We start from the raw sequence: 20,124 nt of genomic DNA on the forward strand, positions 1-20,124 counted from the left end.
TGCGTGCATACTTGAACGTATTAATACGTGGTGTAAAAGCGGCTTTGTTGTGCCAAAATTCCACTGTATTGAAACTGAAAATGTTGCTTATCCTCCCTTCCGGCATGCCAAAAATCATGCCTTTTCCGCACCAAAACACTCTCGGTCGCATAATATTACACAGTCTGCCGCATCACATAGTGACGTATCCGACATTTTTAACATTTTTGAGAAAATTAGTATACTTGTTTGTTATGTTCTACTCTATATATTCACCAAAAACCATGCCTCAAAGTGGCTTAATTAGTAAGATATTAATTAATGTAATTATGTCGTATTTGCAAAACCTTGAAATGTGTGTATCACACAACAACGTATTTGCCGATCATCTATACTGCGCAAGCCCAGTATGTCGTGTCTGCAATTTGAAGAATTTGCCGTTTCACATAGTGACGTATTTGCGCGACTTTGTAATTGCACGGTAACATTGGTGATTTGTGCTTTTCACATACTGACGTATTTGCGCAACTGTTTCACATAGTGACGTATTTGCATGACGTATTTTATTTAAAATTTATTGTTTAAATAAGTTATGCTCTGATAGTGATAAGCGATAGTGATAAACGAATTATATCGAAAATGTGGTATATTTGCATTACGTTTAACCCGGTTTTAATTGACAATAATGTTTTAATCAAGATTATATGCAGCAAATGAAAATCGCTAAATTTTCAAATTCGATTTTCTCGAAATGCGTATTTTGCAAATACGTATAGTGATTCGGCCGATGGTATGTATTGTCATTGACAGTGCCTATGGGGTTTTCAGGGTCAACATTTCGGGTCAACGGTAACTAACAGGTCTTTTTCCGGTATGAGACTGAATACTTCTAGAATTCATCTTCTGCCATAAATATTTAATGCCCTAGTACAGTGGCGCACCTTGCACAATTGAAGGGGTGGGTGTAATATAGTTCTAATCCTCCAAAAACACATGTTACTGGTTTTAAGAGAAACCATTTTTTGACCACATAGTTGTAAAATCAGATGCATTAAGTACATAAAGCATAACGTACATGGGTTTTGCAACAGATAATGTGAGTTGCTGGAATTATTTGTGTAATTATTAATTTGAAACCAGTCACTTGTAATTTGAGGGTTAACACTATGTTGCATAATAGATAATGTAGTAATATTGTTGTTTTTGTACCTTCTTTCTAGACCCTGGAAACGCTAAATAAATTGGATATTTCTTATAAGAAAATGACAAATTTGGGATGTAACAAACATGTTCTTAGTGTTTCCAAACAGAGACTCAGCTTTCAGTGTTTCTAGATGATCTGAGAAACTGCACTGAAATGTTGGTGCAATATAGTGTAACCCAAAATAGAAGTGACTCGTTTAAACCTGATTGTACATGCTGTATCTTAGATAATCATTAATATTCCTGATTATATAGCACATAGTGTTGATAAGCGCAATGATCAGATGATTTTTGTTGAGAATGAACTAAACACCAGCTTTACAAATATGTTTTAAACGCAACTGTTTTGAATGCAGTAACAAGGTTGAAAAATAGATGAGGGTTAGGACTATATTACACCCACCCCTTCAATTGCATTGATATTAATTGTCAATGTTGTTTGTTTTCAGTCAAAGGAGGAAACAAACTGCACGGCTGCGTGGTTTTATGCCACAGCATATCTAGATTGTGGTCTGTTCTCTGTATATGGAATGCAACTTTTTTGTTACTTAATTTGATGGCTATATATGTCTCAGTCTGACCGTATTGGCCTTCTTGAAATGTCTTAATTCTTTTGTTTGTTATTATACTCTTTATCATGGCTATTGCACTGTTATTGTACTGTACATTTGTACTGCGAAATAAATCCTGAACCATTTCCTACATGTGAAATGATTGTTTACGATATTTTCGTTCATTTGATTGCGAACGATCATCCCACGATTGCCTCAAGTCATTTGGGCGTTTTCTTACACCATAATATATTGGATGAGACACATGTTATTTGTCCAGAACATAGGCGGCGGAAGCGGGGGGGGGCGTCTGACGTGCCCCCTCCTAAAAAAAATCACAATAGAAGTAAAAATAAAACAATAATTGCCCTGTGCATCTTCCTTTTTAGCACGAAAATCACCGTGTTTTGGGCCCAAATAGGGTATAATTGCACAATGGCCTATCAAGTAGCAAAACACACACAAATTACCAGTCAAATCGGAAGAGACTATGCTGGTCCCCCGACCGCCCCCTTTACATTTTAATGCTTCCGCCGCCATTTGTCTAGAATTAAAGATATTTTATCGATGCTATGATAGTCTGTAGCATGTCCTTTTGGCATTTAATAAGCAGGTTTTTTTTAAATTTTTGTTTGCAGTACTATTTCATCCGATTGTCTGCGAAACTTGTCAGGAAGAATATTTAGTCCGAACAGTTCATTCGTTGGTTCAATGTAAGTTGTCATATGTTTTTCTTGTTATTCCTGATAGAAGAAAACTTCAATTTGAGGGTAGATATAGCAATCACAGGGTAATCAGTTACCACATCAACAAAAACTTCTGCCATTTTTGTTCAATTTCAATGGCATATAAAATATATGAGCAAAATGGACGTAAATGAGTGTTGCTATGGTAACTGTCCACCCTGTGACTTCCACGATTACCCTCACATATAAGTACTCTTGAATAATAAAGGACATCATGTGATAAAAGCTTTGTAATTCAAGAATAAAGCAATTAAAATAATTGAATACCTGAATACAAAACCCTCCCAAGTTCATGGAAAGTGATTCTGAGAAAACGAAAAAACAAATGTGTATCATATATGCTGGGTATAGGCCACACTGGATTTCACATGCTCAATAGACGCACGTAGAGGGTGGATTTGGGTTAAACTTTTATACATATGAGCGGCCTATGTATAAGCAACAATTTCCCATGCTTAAATCAATTTGGCCAAAGTATGGGCTTGGGTGGGTTTTGTATTCATGAATTCAATTGAAAAAAGTCCTGTTTTGCTAAGATTGCCATACAAACTGCCCGAAATTGGCAATTGTACTCCCTGTTTTTTTTAATGTGAACATTTAAAGCAATTCAATGGTATACTTTTTATATCATAAATGCACTAAATAAGAGGCACTGCACAACTACTTTAAATCAAAGGAAGCTAACATAAGAGACTAATCTCAATTTACGCATGCGCAAAAAGACAAAATGGTATTAGACTAACTGGTTATTAATAAAATATTAGACCAAATGGTCTATATGGTTAGTGGACTAAACAATATTAGACTAAGTGGACATTAGACTATTATTAGACTAAGTGGTAATTAGCCTTTCTGGTAATAGACGAGTTGTATTATGGACCAAATGGGTACCAGCTCAAATAGCAATTAGTAGATAATTAAATCTGGTCAACCAGAAAAACTCACTTTTGGTCAGATGGAATCGCCGACGTTTCGGCCAAAACCTTTGGCCTTCAGCTGGGTGGATGATTTAGGGTCATTGTCATTGACGACGTTGACGACGTTGTCATTTTGGACCGTGAACCCCGTTGGTTTGAACGGGGAGTCAAAGAAGCAGTATGGGTACGAGCCGAACAACCGTCACTCAACAGGAGCGGGGGTGTTAGAGTGAATCTGTCACATGGTTGGGATCGGGTCATCAAGCAACTTCCTCATCGATTGACCTCGGATGGCCCTAAATCATCCACCCAGCTGAAGGCCAAAGGTTTTGGCCGAAACGTCGGTGATTCCATCTGACCAAAAGTGAGTTTTTCTGGTTGACCAGATTTAATTATCTACTAATTGATCAAATCCCAGATGACTGAAAGTATACACAGTGACCCTGGTATCAATCTTTTATTTGTCAATTTAGAGCGTTTGGTAGCAAATGGTAGTATCGGATTGAAGCTAACAAGATTCTACACACGAACGTATCAATCAAATTGTCATAACATATTAAGGTTTAGATTTATGTCTGGTTACGTAAGTGAGGACTTTTGTTTTCAGTTGTGTTCATATTGGACACGACTGAAATGTTTTGTAATTATTTCTTCAAGATCCGTTGTTCCTTATTAAAAAAAGAAAAATGCACAATTGTGATGCGTCAACAAAATTATATCAGTGATTAAACCTCATGCATAAACATCATAAGACCAAAATACCGAAATCAAAAGTAGCATAAAATCCACTATTGGCGGCCCAGCATTGTCCTCAAGTAATTAAATTAAACACGCCAGCGCTGCGTAGATGAGCGCGCGTCATGTACTTCTAAACGAACGCAAATTCGCGTCAGTGCATTTACAAAAATAAATGCATAAAACGCACTAATGAAACGTCAACTGCTATTGGTCAGTATATAATATCGAATTGATTAATTGAGTAGCCATTACTGCCAGTAGACAGGAAGTCTAGAAAGTTGACCTCAACGCTCTGGGAGGTCTTCCTGTGCTTTTGATGGGACAGCAGTAACCTTGGCCAATTTTTAATTTTTCCATAACATATTAAAAAAACAGAGGCCCCCGATGTATAATAAATTAGCTAGGTAAGTTTTGAGTAACCTTGATAAAAATTATCAAAAAAGTGTCGATTCTTTTGTGTGTGTACAGTCCATCACCTGTCACCTGGTAGTCTTGTAACATGTCTAATGGCGCTGCCCATGGCCACTCGATGAATTGTTTAATTCGTATTAATAAATTCGATATTATAGACTGTCGGTTGCCTCATGAATATAAATACCGTTTATTAATATATGTTTACTGTGTGTTGATTTATTTTTTTCATTATAGACACATCGAATTTATGCCTAAATTGCAGGAAATATCCCGAAAGATATTCGATGGTATCTCATATTTGGGTAAACTGTAAGTTATGAGTTTTAAGAGAGGTAAATAAAACCTAAGCGCTGCAAACGCTAAAAATGTATGTTAGATTATTATAGTACTCACCGTACCAGTTGTAATGTCCAAACTGAATATACGTGTATATATATTAATTTGAAAGAATATGAATATACATTCCATGGTATCAACACAGCCAAAGTCTATCCCAGAGTCAGTCTGTCTATCGGAGATAGTCAGAAATTGCTCAACTGCAAAACAGGAGCGTCATAACAACATTTTTCTCATAGTTATACTATCTTTTGAATAAAGTGCTCAATCCCAATTGGGAGAGCGTATAAATATTCAAAGAACACACCTTCCAGAATAGGTAGTCGTTACTCTTGAGTTTCATGTCTAAAAAGGCAATCGTCAGACGACACGATGAAATGCTTTGGAGGGACTACCATCTCTTGGGAATGTGAAAGAATATACATTCCATGGTGTCAACACAGCGAAAGTCTATCCCAGAGTCAGTCTGTCTATCGGAGATAGTCAGAAAGTACCCAACTGCAAAACAGGAGCACAACACAAGCATCAGCTGTAGCCAGTTTCTAAAAATATCATACAGAATTGGGGTCAAAGGTCAATAAGGGGTTACTTCCGGTCTATAACCAAATACCTTCAAAATCCTGCTACTTCCGCAAATTTCATAGTTCAACGACATCACTTGGTCACTAGGATCAATGGGTGGTGGCACACATGTCAAGTGAACAACTTGAGGTCAAATGACATACACAGGGCATTTTTAATTCCTATTGCCAATTATCATCTATGTGAACACAGCAAATGCTTTGCTAAGGATCTGTTTTGCTGAGTTCTTTTTTCTGTCAACATAATGAGTCATCGTAGCCATATGCTTTGAGCCAGTTTGACCATAGTTTGACAAAATGACCATTGGGTCGGGGCAACTTTTGATTAACTTTTGGTCAAAGGTCAACCACTTCTGGGCATGCCAAAAACGCGATTGTCACTAAAAATGCTACTCCTTCCCCATATTACATAGCACAATGATGTCACTTACACACATTTATCGGCTATAGCCAGTGCCTAAAAGTTATTGCTGCAGCTTCCGCAAATTACATAGCACAATGATGTCACTTAGTTATTAGAACCATTGGCTAGTGGCACAAATGTCACGTGAACAGCATGAGGTCAAATATCATACTGTGGCTGAAAATAAGATTTCTTGTGACTTTCACTAAAAAATTCTACTCCTTCCACAACTTACATTGCACATTGATGTCACTTGCATATATGCATCAAGATCATAGGCTTTGTGGGCTGTAGCTCGGCCAGTTGGACATTGCTGTCTATTTCTTTCTTCTGTCAAAAGACCGAGCCATCGTAGCCACATGCTTTGAGCCAGTTGACATAGTTAGTCACTATATGACCATTGGATCAGGGCATAAATGTCACATGATCATGATCATCCACTTCCGATCAATGGTAAAAAACAAAAGTTTCACTAAAAATGCTACTTCTTCCACATACATAGCACAATAACGTAACTTTTACTAATGCTGATCGGCTTTAACCAGTGTCTAACAGTTGTACACCAAATTCAAAAGTCCATTAGGGGTTATTTCCGGCATTCAAATAACTTGAGAATGCTGCTGCTTCCGCAAATTACATAGTACAATGATGTCACTTGGTCACTAAAAATGGCACAAATGGCACAAATGTCACATGATCAACTTCCGGTCAAGGGTCATCCGCTTCCGGTCAATGCCAAAAACGTGATTTTCTCTAAAAATGCTACTCCTTCCACATAATAACACATAACGTCACTTGCACACAGCCTTTGCCTGCAGCCAGCGTCTAAAGGTTATACAAAGAATTGGGGTTAACTAGGGGTTACTTCCGGGATGTAACCAAATACTTTCAAAATGATGCTGCTTGCACAAATTACATAATACAATGATGTTAGTTGGTCACTAGAGGCATTTGCTGGTAGCACAAAGGTCGCGAGAACAAATCAAGGTCAACGGTCATACAAAGGTTATAAAAAAAAAAAATGAAATTTCACGTTATTTTCTCTAAACATGCTATTTCTTTCATAGTTTACATTGCGCATTGACGTCGCAGAACAAAGGCCTTATGGACTTTAATAGCTGGGCCAGAGTGCAATCATGCCTAGTTGATATGGCATTATTACTTTTGATTCAGACTGATTCATAAACACGTATTGCCCACCTTTAAAGGCAGTATCAGGTATACTAATCAAACTTACTGATACTACGTTTTTATATAATTGCCATTCGCAGAAGACTACGCTACACCGAATTGACCCGTCTACCAAAAGGATTATTTGATAATACAATGATCGGGTCTCACATGTAAATATAACAATATTTCTTTCAAATATCTTGGCGTTGAAACATTATAAAACAATCATGATAGTTTCAGTACATAAAATTTTAAGATTAGTTTCTGATTTTCTCGACATTCAGACACAGAAGGTATCTTGAAAAGTCTGAATGTTTGATAAGGGGTGGTGCAATAATTATGTGTAAAAGGCAGGTTGAAAAGGCAGGTTGAAAGGGGGGTCAAGCGATTTTTGGCAGGTCGAAAGGGGGAGGGGGCAAGTGATTTTTGGCACAGCTATTTTGGGTAACGTTTCTATATTATGCCCTAAAAAGTGTAGGAAAACGTTAGGAACACGTTCAAATATGCAAAATTTCCTGCTCGCTGCGCTCGCACTATATGATAAGACAACTTAAGCTTTTAAATTCAGGTTCCAAAAAATCTTGCATGTATAAGGGGGTGGGAGGGCAAAGATTTGTTGGCACATCAAAGGGGGCAAAGATTTTTGGCACGTCAAAAGGGGGGGAAAACATTTTTTGCACGGTCAGAGGGGGGGCAAGCGATTTTTGGCAGACCAATTTGAGAATTCACCACCCCGGGGTACACATAATTATTGCACCACCCCTAAATTAATATGTCAAAATTAACGCTTCTTATTACGTCAAGGGACCTATCCAGAAACCGCCTAGAGTATTTGGAAGATAACTTCTTGGAGTCTTCACCAACGCTAAATGGGCTATTCCTGTACAGAAACAACCTCACACATATATCAGTCGATGTCTTCGCAGGGCTAAAATCTCTTAAGACATTGTAAGTTAACTTTTTGATAAAAATATATCGAGCCAATTTGTTTCTAACAGCAACACCTTTGTCATTTTCTAATTTGTCCAATTCAAACGGTTATAGAGTTTTCTTAAAATTTGTACCTTTCTGCCGTTGATAGCGTCCAATCAGGGCGGAATTAGCGAAGCGGAAACTGAAAGCGAGGCAAAACAATTTAATTACATTTTCACAGTATTTGCTAGGTAACAGATAACTGTAAGGACTATATAACTGAAACTTGGTCCATATATAGTACAAGTACAACTGCTACTTTTAATCTGCATAATTAATTAGGACTAATTTCTTGACAAATTACAATTAGCTCTATTGTTTTTTACTTTTTAATTATTATTATTATTATTAGTAGTAGTAGTAGTAGTAGTAGTAGTAGTAGTAGTAGTAGTAGTAGTAGTAGTAGTAGTAGTAGTAGTAGTAGTAGTAGTAGTAGTAATGGTCCTTAATGTGAATTGTCCGCTTATGCTCAATAGATGTCCTTATACGTCAACATATGTCCTCTGATAGGCAATGCATTGACGTAAGTGGACCTTTTGCATTGCCTATTAGCGGACATATGTTGACGTAAAGGGACATATATTGGCTATAAGCGGACATTTTCATAGAAACGTCAGTGATCAGAGGACATCTATTGCGCATAAGGGGCCAAAGGTTATGCGTCCTAAAAGCACCATGCATTTCAATCACAGCGCCCTCTGTTGTCACAACGTGACAAATTGCAAACACGGGTTATATTGAGGGGGTGTAGTGTGTGGTTACAGGGGGGTGCGTATATGTGTGTATTCGTTGCTTTGGTTGATAGGCATAGGCTTATTCGTGTGTCGGGGTGTGGGTGAAGTAATAAAGTGGGGATGGGTATGAGGTGGGTGTGGATGAGTGTAAATATTCTGATGTGTTGGTGAGGTCAGTGGTAGAGTGCGCTCTTTTGTAAAATTGTTTAATTTTTACGTTTCATAAATAAAAATGAGAGTATTTTGCCCCAATTGGTATGATTTTTTTAATGTGTATTGCACAATTCCAATACGTAATACACGTTTAAAAGCAGGCTGGTGAAGAATTGGTGCATTGTTATTTTATTCTTTCCTTGATTTATTTATATATCTATTTATCTATTTATATAATTATATTTATTATATTTATATTTATTTATTTATTTATTTATTTATTTATTTATTTATTTATTTATTTATTTATTAAAAGAATGATACATCCTATAAAGATGGGACATTTATTTATTTACTTATTTATATATTTATTGATATTAAAACAACGATACATGCTATGAAGATGAGATATCTAAATGCAAAATAACAACGCCATAATCGTTTAGTGCTCATCAAGGGCAATGATAAAAATGCAAGATGAAACATACAATTATAACAAAAGCACATTACACAGCTATTTTTATTTATTTATCTATTTATTTATCTACTTATTTATTTATACTTATTAATTTATTCATTAATATTAAAAGAACGATACATCCTATAAAGATGAGACAACTAAATGTAAAATAACAACGCCATGATCCTTGGTGCTGGTATATTTAATGCTCATCACATGCAATGATAAAATTCAAGATGTAACATAAAATTATCAAATTAAAAAAAACATTACACGGATATTTATCTATTTATTTATTTATTTATTTATTTATTTATTTATTTATATATTTATTTATTTATTTATTTATTTATTTATTTATATTTATTTATTTATTTATTTATTTATTTATTTATTTATTTATTTATTTATTTATTTATTTATTTATTTATTTATTTATTTTTATTTATTTATTTATATTTCATAGTTTATATAATGATATATTTAACAAGGGTTTTAACGGTGGGTAACTTTGTCTGTATAAAGAAAAATGCACATGTATCAGAAGTAAAATACAAACACACACTTTAAACTTTATAAACTTGGCTACTTAGAAATTAATGTTCTTGAAGAGATTTTTAGAGCCAAAAAGAGGGGAGGAGTTAAACATCAATTACATTTGTAAATAAAACAGGTCTGTAAATATGGTAAAAGGTAATTTTCATAGGACTTCATATATGACTTTTGCTAATTACAGTAAAAGGAAATAACTTCAGCTCATAGGAGTAACTTTGGTAGCTCTTTGTATGTTCAGGTCTTATAAATTCGACTCTAAATCTATTTAATTACTTTTAAAGAAAGAATTATGCTTCTTTAATTCTTCATTTCAGGGCTAAAAGTGACCTGCAAAAAAGTGCCAAAGGGACCTCTTCTTGCCACCAAAGTTTGGCTACCGATAAAAAGTTATAAATAGCCCCTTATTTGAGTCTGCTCCATATTAAAACACTTCGCATGATTCAACCTTTCTCACGAACAGGCTTGATTCTACAGTTTCACTAATCACTATTGTGAAATAAAGCAAATGGAATCTTCCCACCCTATAATTACACTTTTGGTTAGGATATTATACCTATAACCATGACCTATGGCTTTTTTGCTAATCAACTCATTTTACAAAATCAAGAATGTGTATAAAGTTTGCAATTAAAACAACTATTAAATAAGATTTGTCCTAGGTTAGGCCGAAGTTATGGATTCTTAATCTGAACATACGCCCTTCATTGTAATGCTATAAGTGCCCCTCCAACAGTAGACTGCCTTTACATGATAATAAAAATCATATTTTATTCTAACTTAAACTTTAATTCTTAATTATGCACATTTGCATTCATGTTTTCATAAGCATGATTTTCCTTTTCCAAAAATTTGCTCCAAACTATAAAAAAGTGTGAGAAATATTCACGCGGATACGAAGTAAAAAAAAAATTGTGTACCTTTTTTTCTATCTTGCGTTTTGTGAGTTCTCGCCCTTCTGTACATAGGCCTACAAACACAGACCTTCAATACACTTTGATCATGTCATCGCCCCGGGTCATCGCATCATTTTAGTGCACAGTCCTCACTGCTATTGTGATATTATGTAGGCCTATACAGGCATAATACGTAACAATTTTAAATTGAGGTATATTTCAAGAAGAAAAAAACAAAAATCAGACTTTGTTTTTAATACATTCACAATCGCTTCTACACATAATTTATTGCTCTTTTACCCCCCCCCCCCCTCTTATTTTTTTAAAATAAACATAAACTCTTCGTGCGCGTACATTAACAGTCATCATTTTAAAGTCCTCGCCAAATGAAAGTTACAAGCTATTTCATAACCTCTATTACAGATTGGACCTATAGAATTTAGCCTTTAAAAATAAATCTCTGCACGCACTTGTTTGCCATTTTTGTTACCCACAATTTGCCTGACGTATCTTACAATTTTTTTTGTACACAGCTTCAGTAATAATAAAACAAGAATTATTATTTCTTTGTCTCTAAATGTACACTATGAAATAATCATAATTATGCCTATTATGTACCAGTATAGGCTACAGTATAGTAACTGAACATTCTGTTCTTCAAAACATGTGTAAGGCACTTTAACATGTTTAATGGGGAACATACCCCGGCTGGAGTGAATGAGTAGAGCGCCATCATGTGATGATCCCAAAATGCATATGCATTTAGGAAAAATGTCTGGGATACTAGATTAGCTAGCGTATTAGATTTCGGCCGGGGATTTCGGTCATGCGGATTCTACAAACGCGTTTTTAAAAATACTAATGCGATTAGGCCTATATTACATACCTTATATAAAAGCAGGCCTAAAGTGGCTTTACCGTAACAGTTACAAAATCAAAATGCAAACCAATAAAAAAAATGTACAATGTAGGCCTTAACGAAACCCACTATAGTATAGTGACAGTAATGTATCCCAAAATAATTTCAAGGTTATATATTAGTATAGGCGTTTTTATAGTCATAATTCATTTAGTTATCTTAAGGTTAAACAATATCTTTTCAGGCTTTGTCAGCTCAAAAAATATATTATCATCTTACACGTAAGAAAACATGCATACCAATCATGTGAATTAAAAAATAATTAAAAAAAAAGTGTAAAAATGACCATTTTAGCTTATTTTGTCACCTTCAGTCATCTCCTATTGTTCAATTTGTTTACCGATGCTTGGTAACAAATTTGATTGACAGGCAGTAGCTTGTCATCTGTCATGCGCAACACAATTATCTCTATTATAAAACATACTATAAAGATGTCAGCCTCATGTCAAATCGCCCGTCAAATCGTCTGCAGTTGCAAGCTCGACCGGCCCAAGACGCACTCGGCCTCAAAGACACTGCCCCATTGTAATGCAGCCAGAAAAACCCGACCGACCCTGTATAGTTTTTGAGGCATGTGATTGGTTTGGGGGGGGGGGAACCCAGGGGGAATCGGGTGGGGAACATCTCCAATTTTAAAATGAAAACCTTAGAATACTGACTGGATGAGTCGGCTAGATAATGGTAGGCTACTCATTTAACATGCATGTGGTCAAATCTTTTATATTATTGAGAACACCTTTTCAAGCTTTTTCATGTCCAAAATTGATGAATTTTGATCCGTTATCGGACAGCATGTTATACTCATAATACTGATTGTGTCGGGTTTTGCGTTCAAAAACTCATCTCTTTTTCCTCAATGAATATTACCCAAGGAAGAAGTATGTAATGTGTATTAATGAACGATGACGTTTGAGATGATGCTATACTGATGTATATAGGCCTATGTATACTCTAATATCAAGTCATGTTTAAGTCTAAATGGAAGCAAATTTCGGTCAAAAGGTTTGATATGAACCTTTTAGCGGTATCCTTTGGCTTTATGTGGCTGTCGGGGTGGACTTGGGGTGGGGGTGGGGAAGTTAGTTGGGGGTGTGTGGGGTGGGTAGGCCTATGTATTTCCCTTGGGATAGGCCTACTATTTTAGTCCCAAGTGACATCACTCTGTATGTTTAACATACCAAATTTTACAAATTATTCTGATCACACAATGTATTCTTCATGCACATTAGTACTCCCCCCCCCCCCCCACATGGGCCCCCTCCCACATACCCGAAGGGGGGGTCAAAAATTTAATGAATCATTGTTTTTATATTGCCCATTATATATATCAAGTTTAGTCATGTAGGCTATGTTATTAGGCAACAAAAGAACTTTGAAGAATGTCTCTCATGTACAAAAGTATAGGAAACTGCAAATTTAAAACCACTTTTTTAGGGTGAAGGAAGCATTTTTCAAAAAAAGTCTAAAACAGGTTTAATGTCAAAATGGTCTCTTTTGGGGTGCTAAATCTGCTAAAATGTTTGTTGTCCTGAAATTTTAACTAAAAGCACACTGATCGTCAAGGCCCATGATGGGGTGCCGGTTGGTGGGGGTGGGGTGGGGTGGTTTTAGGCAGTGGATGCCAAGCACAAAAAATGATTAATTATTGCCTTTGTTGTTTGCTTCACATATATCAGCATCAGCCATATTGGTCACGTAATAAAGCCAAAAACATTTTTTAAGAGTGTCTCTTGTGCATAAAAGTATAGGAAACTCAAAACTTTAAAGCATGTTTTCTGGCAGAAGGAAGCACTTTTTATTAAAAGTGTAGAACAAAGCCAGGAGCTATGAAATGTTCTTTTTACCCTCTGAAATGGCCTTTCCTGTGGTGCTAAATGGGCAGAACCCATCTGGCTTCAGGGGCTTCACCCCTTGACCCCACCAGGGGCCCTTAAGCAGGCCCGGACCCCTGCCGTGTTGGGCGAGAGCTGTTCGCATGCTCGCTTCGCTTCGCAAGTTCAGGATTTTGGGGTCAGCCTGTGACATCTCTGAGTTTAGTCCCAATTTGTAGTGACATCACTCTGTATGTTGAACATACCGAATTTTACAAAATCTTCTTATCATACAATGTATTCTTCATGCACATTAGTACCCCCATGTGGGGCCCCTCCCACATACCCAAGAGGGGAGTCAAAAATTTGATGAATCATAGCTTTTATATTGCGCATCACATATATCAATTTCAGCCATGTAGGCCTAGTATTAGGCAAAAACAAAACTTTAAAGAATGTCTCATGTACAAAAGTATATAGGAAACTCAAAGCTTTGAAGCATGTTTTCTGGAAGAAGGAAGCACTTTTTATTAAAAGTGTAAAACAATTAGCCAGGAGCTTTGAAATGTTATTTTTACCCTCTGAAATGTCCTTTTGGTGCTAAATCTGCAGAAACCATATAGCTCCCGGGGGGCTTCGCCCCCTCAACCCCCACCGGAGCTTAGTCCCTTAGCGGGCCCGAAACCCTTGGCCGACAGCTCTTTTGGGGTTGCCAAAAATACCTACCGTATTTGCCAATTTGGTAAAAATTTTGATGACCAAAATGTAGGCAGTCATATCTGATGACCACCGATAGTTTGTTTACCGGGTGTCAGTATTTTATTCAAAATACTGATTTCAATACAATTTTAGTCTGCTTAGGGGTAAGGTGTATCGGTGGTGGTTGGGGGTCATAAAATGCCAAAAAGGGGGGTGGGGTTGCAATTTTATTGCCCGTTTTATTGACGCCGACTTTTTATAAAGTTGGAACCCCCTCTTCTGAAGAAAATGATTCTTATTTCACACAAAAATAATAGGCCCCTAACAAAAACAAAATAGTAGGCCTACAATAACATCATTAAAAAGTGAAGTTACTTCCTTTCCCCTACCCCATGATCGTACATCCCGAGGCACGATTGTTTTATGCTCGGAACTCGACCAATCATGTGAATGAGAGGGAAATTCGTAAAAAAATATAAAAGGTAGGCCCACCTTATGGACCCGGGCCCGTTAAAAGCAAAGCCGAACGTAACAGAGACCTTAGGCCTATCCGGGAGGCCTATAAAAGTGAGTCCGAAAAAAACCGAAAGGGCCTTTTTACGGGCTCCTCCGACCCTCCAAACTCCACGGCCAAACTGGACCCTTTACCGCTCCCTTCTCCCCCCATTTTGGGATCCGTGCAATGGCCAACAGCAGTGTAGGCCTATAGGGGAGTAAAGTTATCATTTGATCTTTTACAGGAGGCGGAGGGGGCTTGATTTTTACACATACGGGCCTACATTATTCTCCTACCCCGCGCGCACCAATGTATTCATGAAACTCCCTATTTACTATTAGGCCTAGGCCTATTCATTGAAGTTTTGCAATAATTTTCATGCTCTTTTGCTATTGTATTTCTTCTATGATATATTTTGTTCTTCTTTAATATAAAAAAATATACTTATTGCTTTACGTAGGCCTATTTATCTAATTTCCTTTATTGCATAGGCTATAGATTTATTTTAGAGAAAGGGAGCTCTCCAGTGGTGTATAGTATAGGGGCATATTCCCCAATCGATCTGTCTTAAAAATTCCCGTAGGAAAATTGTCGAAAAACGGCTCGTGCCCCTCCCCCAATCAGACCCCGGTGCGCCCCCAATCATGGTCGGTGCCCCCCCCCCATGTGATGAACCATACTACGCCACTGATCTGTGGCGTAGCGTCATAGGGCACAGGGTAACATGCCCCAATCAATCTGAAAATTTAGAAAATCCCATAGGAAAATTGTAGAAAAATGGCTTCTGCCCCCAAATCCCCAACCAGACCCAGTGCCGCCCCTCCCCATCATGTTCGGTGCCCCCCTAATATGGTGACCTACGCTACGCCACTAAGAAGAGAGGGTGCAGGAGAAAGAAGTGGAGGCGGAAGAAAACGGCATAGAAATTGGAAACAGTTGTTTGGCATAGTGGTGCAAATTGGTATTGGGTCGAGTTAGTCTTGGCCATGCCGTTAGTGTCACCCGAGGTCGTGACCTCTTATATTTATCGTATTTATGAAACGTGTGTGCCGGAGAAACATCTCGAGGAAATAATACAAAATTGTAAAATTTTCACCATTATGCTGAAATCATGTAAGTATTTAATTGTTGGCTGCAATGTCACACTAATCATTAATTACCATGCCCATTGTGCAATCAACAGATTGAAAGATAAAGCTAATACAAATGATTTTGTTCACGTGTATGACTTGTCATGGCCGTAACCCGAGTCTTGAAATCCGTGAAAATGACAGCATTGATGTGACAAAACACACAGATATTTCATTTTTGGCGAATCCTAGTAAAATTAGCATACCACGTGTGAGTTAAGAAGGTATCATAGAAATAATGTAGCTAAGAATTCTGGCGAAAACATCAGACACAAAACGAATATTATTGTTGCAAAATGACAATAAAGTGGTACCAGATTTCACTCAAATTCTGTCAATGCATAAGCTTATAAAATGAAATTCACACAAGCTGTGTTTTAAATTGATAGGAACATTATTATATTGACCTGTTTATAATCTGCAGGCAAATCGAGAGAGAAATCGGGGCTTGTGTCAATAAATTATGGCCTCTGTCACAAAAAAAATCTTCATGCTCATGATACGTGAACAAAATTGAAACACTTTCAAAGTACATTTGTGTATGAGCTAGATTAATAAATAATAATTAATAATAATGCTTAGAATGTTAGCTTCGAGATGACCTATGATTTTTAGGCCTACGATGTTTATTTTCTGAAAAAAAAAAATGGTTTAGGTGGCTGCGTAACAGCCAATTTGAACCTAGAACCTTCCAAATTCTGTGTAACCTTAAAGGGGATTTATGTTAGTTAAATAAATTATGGATTTTACTCGAGCTTATGTGAAATATCGCCCCTTTTATGCATCCAGGTAAAAAACAATAACATTTTTAGTGTAAATGGGATTAATTAACATAGGCCTAATTATAGCAAGGTTTACATACGCTGCCCGTCCTCCTAATCCACATGGCACCAATAGTGTATAGACCTATACAGTAATGATTAATTACATAATTACTGCTTTCTATAGTATAGATAGTATATGAATTGAATGATTACTGTCAGTATAATAACAATAATAACATACATACTTCTTCTTCAGTAGATTCAGTATAATTATTCTATTATGACTGTCTTCAGGAGATAGTAAGAATACATTAAATAATTACTGTCTCCGGTAGATGACCACAAATGACTTCTGACGCCACAGTTACCCTAAAAATTTCTTTAACCCAAAATGACCCTTACCCCAGACCCCAAATCCAAAAATGAATATACTTACTCCCAGAATTAATTAAATAGGGCCTAATTGCCGTCTCCAGTGGATTGCCATATAAATTATATAATAACTGTCTTCAGTAGATAGCAATAATAAATTGCATAATTTCGATGACACCAAATGACCCAGCTCCACAAAGTTACCATACTTCGATAAAAGTTGCATAATTACTGTTTTAAACATTAATGAATAATTTCATAATTGCTGTCAGCAGTAATAACATTAACACATTTGCATAATTTGCAAGCTAATACGTACTAAAATTCACGAATGGTTTACATGCTGAACCTGTCCTCCTACTTTACATGGGACCAATGGCGTAGTGGGGAAGGAGTGGGTGAAGCTGCTCCTGTGGGATATATTGCCCTTCCCCCACGTGCTCGACCCCCAGGGTCCGCCGTGATATTTTAGACATTTAGGACTTGTACTTTTAGCCTATATAGGTACATTTTAGTCACATTTCCCCTTAAACCAACCCCACGCCCCTCTCCCTCCCAACAATCCTGGTAACGCTACTGATCGTAGCTACTTCCAAGAGCTAATGTTTAATTAAGCATGCAATGATGAAAGAGGGTGATACTTAAAAGGGATTCATTTTAGTGCACAGAATCGCAGTATGGTGGTGCAAGATGCACATTTTGCATACATTGACATATCTTTATTGGCCCTATACAAGTGGTCACATTTAATGAAAAAAATAATCATTTTACTTAATGAAGTGTTTTAGCGCCCTCAACGGCGTTTTTTCTTTTTCATTCACTGACGCTTTGGTTCTTTATATTTGATTTTAAATTGCGTGCAATTTGCTTTCATAATGATTTACTAATAAATCATTAGAGTGTTGATCAATTGTATAGTTTATTTAAAAGAATATTCGACTTTCCCAAAATGGTCTATGTGCATTGACGTAAGCGGGCGTGAACATTGCACATCAGAGGACATGATACGTGAAAAACGCAAAATCGATTAAAAGCTCTTTATTTGAATAGTATTTAACCCATCATCTGATATGTGTATTAGGGCGTGTCTGACCTCCTTCCCTGAAAATTTGAGCCTAATTGTGATGGAAATAAAGAAACTATGGTCTATTGGTGTTTTGCAAAATTTCATCAAAATAAACATTTCATGCATGTTAGGTCTTAATATAAGACAACTTCATTTTTTCGTCAGGTGGTTGCATAGGGTCATTTTATAATCAGTAGTAGAGTTATGGTGCTAAAATATCAAAATAACAATTAAACTATGTATTTCTGTCTAATTTGTACCTGAACATCATCTATAAAGATCAATTAACAGGCCATCACTTGTGGTCCCTAACAGTGTCCACTAATGGCCAATACTTAATAAAAAATAACAAATTTTGCTTATACGATTATCGAAGATCAAATTTAATGTGTTTATAAGAATGGCAATTGTTTATTGTGTATAATGACCTTTTTATTTGATTAAAATCGGTTAATAAATAAAGTAAATAGCACAAATTTAAATTTAAGGACCATTGTAGTAGTAGTAGTAGTAGTAGTAGTAGTAGTAGTAGTAGTAGTAGTAGTAGTAGTAGTAGTAGTAGTAGTAGTAGTAGTAGTAGTAGTAGTAGTAGTAGTAGTAGTAGTAGTAGTAGTAGTAGTAGTAGTAGTAGTAGTAGTAGTAGTAGTAGTAGTAGTAGTAGTAGCAGTAGCAGTAGTAGTAGTAAAATAATTTTGAAGTCGAAAGTTGAAAATTTTGGGTGAAGAAATCACAAAAATGAACTGACCGCCAGGGCTCAAGCGAACGACCTCCGAATTACTAGTCGCGGCGCTCTACCACTGAGCTATGACAGCATCTAGTGGCGAGGATCGAGACCTATGCAGGTTTCGTCTGTGACATGCCGCAAACTTAAGGGCGATCGCCCGTGTTCTTTAACGGTGATTCTATTACTTCACGGAACAATATATTTTACGAGAGAAATTTGTGACGTAAATAACCCTACAAGCTGATTTGCTCGACAAACAAATACAAAGACGAAAGAAATTTGAACAAATCGTAGCGTAGCATGAAAATCACGAAAATGAAGTGACTACCAGGAAGACTTGAACCAACGACCTCCGCATTACTAGATACATGTGGGTGGAGTGTGTGAGGGGGTGTCGGGCGGGGGGTGTATGTCCGTGTATGTGTACTGAGTCTAACACTTTCGCAAGTGTGAAAAAAAGCAAGCAAAACATGTGTGTGACCACGAATAAAGGGAAGAAAAAACCCATTGATCAGATCCAAACACTTGCATAATGAAATAAAGAAAGAACAGCCCAACCAAAATTCCTTTGCTTGTTCTTTCTTGGCAAAGGTCATGTGACCTGAGGAATGTTAATACTACGCCGAAAGAAGACTATTATTATTATTATTGTTGCTGTTGTTGTTGTTGTTGTTATTGTTGTTATCATTATTATCATTATTTATTATCTTTTATGACAGATTATTGTTTCAAAATAAACTTACAGAAATACCGACACTAAAACACTTGCCGAAGTTGGAAACCTTGTAAGTAGGCCATGTTTTATGTGTAAAATAGAGCTATAATATCATTACTGCCGTCGAGCAGGTGAGTGTGTAGTAGTAGAGAGGCCATGCAGCCAAAAGTTCTCTGTTTAACGATTTTGTAGGCAAAAAAGAAAACAAAAAAAGAAAGATGGTTATAAGAGAAGAACACGTTTTTGGTGAAAGGCGTTTCTGCACAGAAATTAATAACAGTTTTCGCATTTAGGCCCGCTGTGTTATATTGCACATTTCTGACTGAACTCTTGAAGCAAAACTGAACACAAATTTTATTATCTGTTCATCAGAATAAAATACTGCATCTACCGTGCTATAGCTGGGCCTACTCAAATGCCCCACCAAATATATGATGTGACGGTAGAACCCCGTGTTACATTATGTCACGTAGACAGCTTGCTCAAGAATGCGTTGTCAGCGAGCTAAGTACGCACGGTGTGAACTTGACATTCGTAGAGATACTAGAAGAGGGTACCTAGATTATGTAATGAAAAGGACATTTATATTTGTTAACGTTAACAAAGATTATTTTCAAAAA

General features: G+C 36.6%; 1 protein-coding gene across 1 annotated transcript in view; it reads left to right on the top strand.

Moving 5' to 3' along the window:
* The first annotated feature begins 2,352 nt into the window (after positions 1-2,352).
* The window catches only part of LOC140157190 (uncharacterized), a 30,394-nt gene continuing 12,622 nt past the window's right edge, over positions 2,353-20,124 (top strand). Inside the window, exons 1-5 of the mRNA XM_072180307.1 lie at positions 2,353-2,446; positions 4,783-4,857; positions 7,140-7,211; positions 7,846-7,989; positions 19,509-19,574. Of these exons, the coding sequence (XP_072036408.1) occupies positions 4,796-4,857; positions 7,140-7,211; positions 7,846-7,989; positions 19,509-19,574 (344 nt within the window). The 5' untranslated portion in view covers positions 2,353-2,446; positions 4,783-4,795. The remainder of the gene's footprint in view (positions 2,447-4,782; positions 4,858-7,139; positions 7,212-7,845; positions 7,990-19,508; positions 19,575-20,124) is intronic.

Source organism: Amphiura filiformis, chromosome 7, assembly GCF_039555335.1.
Source record: "Amphiura filiformis chromosome 7, Afil_fr2py, whole genome shotgun sequence".
Lineage (NCBI taxonomy): Eukaryota > Metazoa > Echinodermata > Ophiuroidea > Amphilepidida > Amphiuridae > Amphiura > Amphiura filiformis.